Source organism: Crocodylus siamensis, chromosome 7, assembly GCF_052110815.1.
Source record: "Crocodylus siamensis isolate JL-2025a chromosome 7, ASM5211081v1, whole genome shotgun sequence".
NCBI classification, from domain to species: Eukaryota; Metazoa; Chordata; order Crocodylia; family Crocodylidae; genus Crocodylus; species Crocodylus siamensis.
In genome coordinates, this window is record NC_143401.1 from 41420050 (window position 1) to 41429423 (window position 9374).

The following is a 9374-nucleotide window of genomic DNA, read 5'->3' on the forward strand; positions in this document are numbered from 1 at the left end:
GTGGTGGTAGTGTCACACACCATGTGACTGGGGTGGGGTGGAGTTATTAATGTCACATACCATGTGGCTGGGGTGGGGGCAGGATTTATGATGTAACTCCATGTGACTGGGGCAGTGGTGGGGTTTGTGATGTCACACACCATATGACTGGGGTGGGGAAGGGTTTTTGATGTTGACACTATTTAAGGGGAAAAGGGGGTGGAGTGTTGGAGGCAGGACTTCTGTTCCCGCCCACCTGTCACATTTGTACTGAAGGGCGGTGTTCCTATATACTACTGAAGTTTTTGATTAACCCAGCTATGTGTTGTTATAAAATGTAGAATTTTTAAAGTAAAAAGCAATCAGTTGCCTGTTGAGAGAATTCCCTCAGCAAAGCTTTGCCACAGAAGTTTCAAACAATTTTTACTCGGGATTCATTTTTTACTAATGTGTTGGTTAGGCCTGCATAACTAGAATTGTACTAGAAGTGGTTCCATCTGCAGGGTTATGCTTTCACTCAGCTCTAGAGCTGTGTAAGGGAGTTGTATTTCACAAAGTGTCAAGATTTTAGATGTTAACTTTATCCTGAATGGAAGCAAAACCTGAAAACTCAAAATTCTCTATGAAGAAAAATTCTAGCAAAAATCCTTTTGTATCATAGAAATGTTTTGCTTTGACTTCAGTTGTCTGTATCATAATATACAGTACAAAGTAATATATTATTTACTATGTTCTCTATCACAGATCCTTTTGAGATTAAGATGGGCATTAAGCAAGGCTGCATCATCACTTCAACACTTCTTGATATTTCTTACTGCAATGCTACATACGACCACCAACAAGCTTCCAGTTGGAATGTGGCTAAATTAATGAATGGACGTTTAATCTCAGCTGACTCTGAGCCTAAAACAAGACCACCCTGACCTCAACCATCCAGCTCCATTACACTGATGATGCTGTAGCGTGTTTTCTCTGAAGCAGATCTTCAAGCAATTGTTGATGTTTTTACTAAGGCATATAAGAAAATAGGACTAACACTTAACATTGAGAAGACTAAGGTCCTCCATCAATACATTCTTAATAAGCAGTCCCCAGCTCTGATAATTCAGATTCATGGTGAGACTCTGGAGAAAGTTGAGCATTTCCTATACCTCGGAAGCTCTCTCTCACAGAAGGCTGACATTGATGAAGAAATCCAAGATTGCCTCAAATGTGCAAATGCAGCCTTTGGACATTTGAAGAAATGGATGTTAAAAGATCATGACATCAGATCCAAAACCAAGCTCATGGTTTATCAAGCAGTTGTGATCCCCACGTTATCATACAGAACTAAGACGTGGACAACGTACAGGAAACATCTTAAGCCCCTAGAGAAGTATCATCAGTGCTGCCTGTGGAAGATCTTTTGAATCCAGTGGGAAGAAAGATACACCAATATTAGCATCCTCTTGCAAGCAAATACCACGAGCATCAAGGTCATGATCATCTGATACAGCTTTGCTGGGATGCCCACATCATGTAAATGTCTGACTCCAGATTCCCAAAGCAAGTTTTATTCTCCCAGCTCAGTCTAGGTGCACACTCAAGAGGTGGGCAGTGAAAGTGCTTCAAGGATGACCTCAAGGCCAACTTGAAAAATTGCAACAATAACATCAACTTGTGGGAGATTATTGCTCAGGACTGCCATGAATGGAGGAAGTCTGTTGCAAGGATCTTAGTATTCCAAAACCTTATGATGACAACAGGAGATGGAAAAATGGAAGCAGCAGAAACAGTGTGTCGCAGGTCAAATCAAGAAACCAGAGTCACCCACCCATCATGGAAACACATGCCCAAGCTCAGCAATCTGTCGATCCCGGATAGGCCTTATCAGTCATCTTCAGACCACAGATAAGACACTCATAGAAGACAATTATCCTCAACTGTGAGGGATTGCTGATGATTATGAGATAGTAATAGATAGTAATACTATTTGTATTATAATATACTACTGTAGTATAACACAAAATAATATTTTGATACAAAATGTTGTTTACAAAGAGAAAAAAGAGATTAAATTCCAAAACTGTTTAAATGGGATATTTTAACATTGTCAGGACTTTCCCTGTTATTAAGAAAATTAAATTCCAACAAAACCAACCCAGTTTCATGAAGATTTCAGTTTGTATGGAACTGAATATTCAGAGTTTCTCCAGGAAGTTCTAACTGGTGCCTGTTAAAAATATTTGACTCAGCAGTGGTGATAGATATTTCCTTCATAAATTTTCCCTAGTATAGATATTATATTGTGTTTATGGTGTATAAAGGGGAACATAATTCTTGTACCAGCCATGAACAGGTTTAAATAGTTATACCTGAGCAAGCTGATAATAAGTGTGTGTCTGAGATTTCTTTGCGTGCGAGCCTCCAAAGAAACGAACCGCTTTTTGCATCAAATTGGCTTCCAACGTGGGGCTTCTTTGGATTACCCGGAAATTCAGCGACAAAATCGTCTCCGGCACCACGGGGAGTGCGCACCGAGCCGACTTTTTGGGCTCGCCCGGAGGTTTGAGGCATGAGTCGGGATATTCGGGAAGTTAAAGGCTCCTGTGCAAATTTTTGGTTTCTGAGGATGCCAGACACACACTCCGGCATTAGGATCGAGATGTCTGGGGTATCTGAGTGAGTATACAAATTCCCTTGCCTAATTTGGTCTGGATCCAGGAATAAAGACACGTTCTATTTGTTTTAATACCAGGAAACTTTCGGCCTGGTATATAAGAGCCATCTGTAACCAGGATCTTTTGGTATTTGGTGTGCGTTGGGCGCGCTCTTGTGGGCAATGGGTGTGGGTCGCTCCCGTGTAGAAAACTCTGATACGCCCTTAAGATGTATGCTATGGAACTTTAGTAAATTTGCAAAGCAGGCAGATTGTGGAGTGAAGATGAAAAAGGGTGATTTAATTAAGTTTTGTCAACTCACGTGGCCAACCTTTGGGGTCCACTGGACCCCGAAAGGATCCTTTGTAGTAAAAGAAGTGATAGCTGTCCATGAAATAGTTATGCAGAACGGATATTGGAATCAATTTCCTTATATTGATTGTTGGTTGTGGGTGGTTCAAAATCAGCCACCTTGGATTAAGAAATGCTTAGTAAAGTCTCATGTGATGGTTGTTAAAGGAAAGACTTGAGGAGGACCGCCTGTACTCCCTGAGTCTAATGAGGGGGGGAATTCTGAATTGACTGAGTATCGGACCCGCTCTCCAGTCGCCCTGTCAGGTAGCGAGGATGAATCAGACACCTCCTCGGGATCCAGTCCCTCTGCACCACCGCTCCCTCCCTCAGGGAGACCACCACCGGCGTATCAAAACATACCTAATGATTCAGAGTGTGAGCCTCAGCCAAGTGCCCCATCTGAATCAGGGAATAAGGGCTATTATTTGCGCAAGACTGTAGAATCACAGCCGGTGCTGAACTGCCCGATGCGAGAGGTTATCGGAGAGGGGGGCAATGCAACTTTTGTCTACACCCCATTTAGTACTTCAGATTTATTTAACTGGAAGAATCAGAGCCCCTCTTTTCGTGAAGATCCTGAAAAGATGAGGGACCTGTTTCGATCTATTGGGCAAACCCATCGACCCACTTGGGCTGATGTCCAGATGATGCTCCAAACCCTCCTGACCCCGGAGGAAAGGAGATTAGTGTTGGGGATGGCAGAGCGCATTGCAGCAGCCAGGGTAGAAGCAGAGGGAGCTGCTGGTCGTACCTTGCGTGATACCTGCCCTGTTGAGGAACCGAGATGGGATAATCATACTGCAGAAGGAAGAGAGTGCACGGTATCTGGGGATTATAGTGGAAGCAATGGGGAAGGCAGTGCCTCGGGTTACTAATCTGTCTAAGTTGTATGAAGTGAGACAGGGAAGAGAAGAGGATCCCTCAGCTTCCTTGGGAGGCTGTATGAGGCGTTCTGCAGGTTTTTGGACCTAGATCCAGAAGCCCCAGATAATCAACGCATGGTAAATCTTATGTTTATTGGTCAATCCGCTGCTGATATCCGTAAGAAGTTACAGAAAACTGAGGGAGGTGCTGGGAAACCGATTTCAGAGCTGGTGGAAATTGCATATAAGATATATGGGAATCGTGAGCAAGTGCAGGAGTGCAAGGAGGATAAAAAGGCTCAGCGACAGATGGCAGCGCTGGCAGCTGCTATAACTGGGGGTAACCCTGGAAAGGCTGGGATGCAGAAGGGGAAAGGAGAAAGAGTGGGAGCGGACATTTGTGCTTATTGTAAAGAGAAAGGACACTGGAAGAGGGAATGCCCAAGGTTGAAGGAGAAGAGAGAGGGGGAACCAAGAGGTCACCTCATGCTGGCAGAGGAAAAGGGTGAGGACACAGAATGAAGGGGACAGGGATCTAAGACCACTACCCTTCGGGTTGGAGCCCGAGAAGATCCCATGGTAACCATTAGGGTTGGTGGCAAAAACTTTGAAGCCTTAGTGGATACTGGGGCTACATTTTCAATGATTCCAGAAAAAAACCCCTGTGCAGGTGATGTAAAAATCATGGTTCGTTTCTCGGGAGGAGGAAAAAAAACCTTCAGCCACAGACACACTCTATTAGCAACACAAAAGGTATATATTTGCAAATAGGGTCAGAGAGTGAGACAAAAGATCAAACACTCTGCTGCCCCCGAGGGAAACTGCCCAGCTGGCTTTATCCCCTCTCTCCTGACCACGTGTGCAGAAGGAGGAACTTTTACAACTCATTTCCGGTTCATACAAACATATTTGTAAACATGTCGCTTCATACGTCCCATGTGCATTATAATTAACTACTTAAGTATGCGGGGCAGATAGGCTTAATATGTATTAGGTTATTGCACATGGGCAGACCATTTTTGAGGTTATAAGAGTCTGAAATTTTTCTTGCCTCAAGGTTAGAACTGTAATTTACTTTTATCTGCATGAGAAAAGCTGAGGAGTATATGCTTTACTGTAACAAAGAGATAGTAACTTTGCAAAACAAAGAGGGAGTGATACTTAATACAAAGGGCCTTTGGTAGTTTTCCCTTCAGTTTCCAACCCCCCCTTCCCTCTCCCATTAGGAGACAAGGAGGGCTAGCAGCTGTGTTTTTTTCTAAATCTGCTATTGATAATGCATTTTTAATAATATTTCTAACAATCTCCCCCCTCGAGATGCTTTCTGATCTTTACTTCATTTGGGCATATCAAGATAATTACGAGGAATTTTTCTGAGGACCATGACTTTTGCTACAGTCTGTGCTTTCAAAGGAACTGCTGCGACCTGCATTCCTTCTACTGTAGTGGTTATCAATCTAGTGAGACAAGGAATAAGGCAAGGGATAAAAATCAAACCAGTCAGAGCACACAAAAGCACAAATCCTACTTTTTTCCACCAGGGTCCTCCAAATAATTGAAACCACCAGTCTTTACTCCACGTGGGTTCCCACGTTTGTATTGGTACATGGGCTATTTTCCTAATCTCTTTGGCAATCTCTAAGACTGCTTTTCCGTTGTCGTCTATTTGGAGGCAACAATTAGAAAGGTTGAACTTTCCACAGACTCCGCCATCCTCTGCGAGTAAATAGTCTAGAGCCATTCGATTTTGGTATATGGCTTCCCTCATTTGGGAACTTTGTCGAGCCAGCAACTCGAGAGCAGTGGCAGTCTGGTTAGTAATTACTTCCAAGACGGCCTGCAACCGGATGATTCTATTTAGCATATAAATCGGTGTCCGGTAACCCCAACTTCCATCATTAGCCCATGTAGCTGGTCCATAATACTCAATAATCCTCTGAGGAGGCCACTCATCCTCCTTCCACTTTTGGGAGCCACCCTGTGTCAAACTTACATCAATACTTCTCTTGGCTCTTTTCCAATCATCATACAAAGAGACTCCCAGCTTATTTCCGACCTCAGATGGTAACAAAAAGAAAGATGGTACAATTACTCCAACATAGCAGGTTCCTGTCCACCCTCGTGGTAGTACTGTATAGGCTTTCCTTCCACAAATCCAATAATGTCCTTTCAGGGCCCTGTTTTCCCTTCCCAAGGCTAGGGGGTCACGGCTGTGGAAAAGAAGGGGATAGTATTTGTTGCCCGTCTGCCCTAAAGGGTCAGTGTAATAGTTACTCCATTTAAACTGACATTTCCATACGCCATCTTTATCCCTATACTCGCACTTGGTTATTTCATTTGTGTCATTTAAGGCACTCCAATATGTATTAAACTTTGCCACCGTGCCATTCGGGTGTACCCATTTCCAACTATAGACATAGGTAAATCGTTCACCTCGGGTCTTTTCATATGCCTGACATCTGGTAGGGTTAGAATCGAAAGGCACTATTCTTGTCTTTTTGGTCTGTTGCATCTGCGGGGAGATTGGGATGCTAACAGCAGAATTCCATTGATCAGCATACTTGGTGCATATTTGGGCCCATTTCAATGTCCATGTACACTGACTATGTCCCAAACTTCTCCCCGTACCATTACTGCTAATACAGTACTCTCCTAATGCCACTTGGGAAAGATCCTAGCTGTGGTTTTCATCCCATTCTTGACCAGTACTCTTAACATCCGCCTTGTCACTGACCAACCATTTTGGGGCCAAAGGAAAAGCCCTCCAAGGCCACTGTTCTCTGGCCTCTTGGAGCCCCCCACAGGCCCAGCAGTTGGTAAGATTAAAAGTACCTGCAATTCTTTCCATCATATCAACATACAAATTTGTCCCTGGGGGAGCAATTTGGGAAAGCGAGGGTGTGAGCCAGCGGTTAAGGCTGCTCAATTCTGCTCCTTTCATTATGCAGATAACAACAAGGCACATTAAGATTCCCACCATATTTTCCCTTTTACTTTCTTGTCTAATTTTCTGAGCTTTGATTAAGCCGTCTCAGGCGCACTTGGAGATCACCAGTAGGTTCACAGCTCCACTTGCTGGCTTCTTGTTCCGAAGACGACTCAGCTTCCGGAGTGAGTTCGTCTTGGGAGTTGTTGTCCTCTGACGCTTGTGGATGTCGTTTCACACGGGTATGGTGTATCCAACGGTCATGGCCAGTAATCTTTACAGCGGTGTGGGTTGTTAGAAGTACCTGGAAAGGGCCACTCCACCTCTCAGTCAAAGGCTCCTTTTTCCACCGCTGCACCAAGACCCAGTCTCCCGGGCAGAAGTCATGTACCGGTACGTCTAAAGGCAGGCGCTGAAAGGAGGCTGCATACCTGTGAAGAGAAAACAAGACAGACTGCAAGGCAATAACATACGTATGAAGCTCACTATTACCTAATTCAAAAGTTACATTCTCTCACATCCCAGGAGGTAAGACTCGAGGCGGCTTGCCAAACATAATTTCATATGGGGTCAATTTGAGGCCCCGTCGGGGAGTGTTTCAAAGGCAAGTAAGAGCTAGCGGCAATGCTTGAGGCCACTTAAGGCGTGTTTCAATACAGATTTTGGTGAGCAAAGTCTTTAAAGTTCTATTCATGCGTTCCACTTGTCCTGAACTCTGTGGTCTCCATGGTGTGTGTAGTTTCCAAGTAACCTTGAGAGCTTGTGCGACTTCTTGAACCACTTTTCCCACAAAGTGTTGTCCTTGATCCGACTCGATGGACTCAGGCAGGGAATACCGGGGAATGATCTCCTGTAATAAATACTTCACTACTGTAGCTGCAGTGGCAGTCCTGGTGGGCCAAGCCTCGAACCAACCAGAGAGCTGGTCTACCATGACAAGTAAAAACCCGTGATGTCCGGACCGTGGGAGCTCGGCAAAATCAATCTGCCATGCCTGTCCAGGGTACGCTGCCCAGGGTCTACCTCCCATTGGCACAGGGGGTTTCCTTCGAGGGTTTACTTTCTGGCATGTGATGCACTTGGTAGCAATGCGCTGAGCTTCTACATATAGCCCTGGGGCTACTGCTTGGCGGATCACTAGATCACCCATGGCCAAACCTCCCATATGGGTTCTTGCATGGAGCTGTTGCAGCACCTCCCGAAGTAATGGCCTGGGTATCATGACTTTCCCTCCTGGTACTATTCACCACCCTTGGGAGTTCTTTTCTGCACAAGCTTTCTGTGCAAATTTATCTTCTTCAGGGGAATACTGTGGGACTAAATCCTGAACGTATGGCCATATGGCATGGGACATGGCCTGCTTGGATACCTCTTCCGCTTCTCCCCCAATACATGCAGCTTCCTTTGCTGCTGCATCAGCCTTTGCATTTCCAAGCTTATGCTTTTTCTCAGCAGCCTTCCCATGGGCCCGCACATGAATGACTGCTACCTTTTTAGGCTGGTGGAGTGCCTCTAGTAGTTTGATAATCTGGGGGCCATTAGCAATCTTATTTCCAGAGGCAGTAATGAAACCCCTTTCTTTCCACAATAGTCCATGCGCATGGACTGTAGAAAAAGCATAGCGAGAGTCAGTGTATATATTAACCCGTTGGTCTGTCCCCAGCTGTAATGCTTGGGTGAGCGCAGTGAGTTCCGCGGCCTGTGCCGACCATGAGCTCGGCAATGACTCCCTCCATACTACCTTATCCAAGGTTACCACTGCACATCCTGTTCGTCTTTTCCCATCGATGACAGAGCTGGAGCCGTCCACAAAGTATTCAACATCTGGGTCTTCAATTGGGTCCTCAGCAAGATCAGGTCGCACCTGCGTGGTCTGATTCAGGACCTCAAGGCAGTCATGCGTCGGTTGCCCTGGCTCCGGCAGCAAGGTTGCAGGGTTTAAGGCTGTAGTATGTCTGAAAGTAAGTCCTGGATTAGAGAGCAAAAATATCTCATACCATGATTGTCTGGAGGGGTTAAGAAATTTCCCTCCCTCAGTCCCTAGGATCTGGGGAACTCCATGAGGAGTGAGTATTTCCATATCTGCACCCATGACTATCTTCTGGGCCTCTTCAACAACCACTGCTGTGGCTGCCACAGCCCGAAGACAGGCTGGCCACCCGAGTGCAACTGGATCTAGAACCTTTGAATAATATCCCACGGGTCTCCAGGTCGGGCCCGATGGCTGTGTCAGCACCCCTGATGCAACCCCTCGATTCTCATGAACATACAGTCGATATGACTTTTTACTGTTTGGGATGGCTAAGGCAGGGGGCTGGGTTAATGCTGCCTTCAGCAGATCAAAAGCATGCTGCATTTCTTTATTCCATTTCCATTTAGTGAGACTCTCCTTAGTCAGGGATTCGTACAGTGGTCTAGCCTTCCCACCGTAATCTGGTATCCATAGTCGACAGAACCCAGTTAGCCCTAGGAATGCCCGCAGCTCCTTGGGTGACTTAGGTGGGGTTAGACCTTGAATCGCCTGTATGCGATCTGCACTCAGGGCTCTGACTCCTTTTGAGAGCTTATATCCCAAAAATGTGACTTCAGGCTGACATATTTGGGCTTTCTCTC

The 9374-nt window shown here is 45.3% G+C and overlaps 1 protein-coding gene across 1 annotated transcript in view; it reads right to left on the reverse strand.

Annotated features, from left to right (window-relative positions):
• Positions 1 to 556: 556 nt before the first annotated feature.
• The window catches only part of LOC149859723 (endogenous retrovirus group 3 member 1 Env polyprotein-like), a 47939-nt gene continuing 39121 nt past the window's right edge, over positions 557 to 9374 (reverse strand). The window contains exon 2 of the mRNA XM_090056850.1: positions 557 to 7192. Coding sequence (XP_089912976.1) covers positions 5172 to 6347 — 1176 coding nt within the window. The 5' untranslated portion in view covers positions 6348 to 7192 and the 3' untranslated portion in view covers positions 557 to 5171. The remainder of the gene's footprint in view (positions 7193 to 9374) is intronic.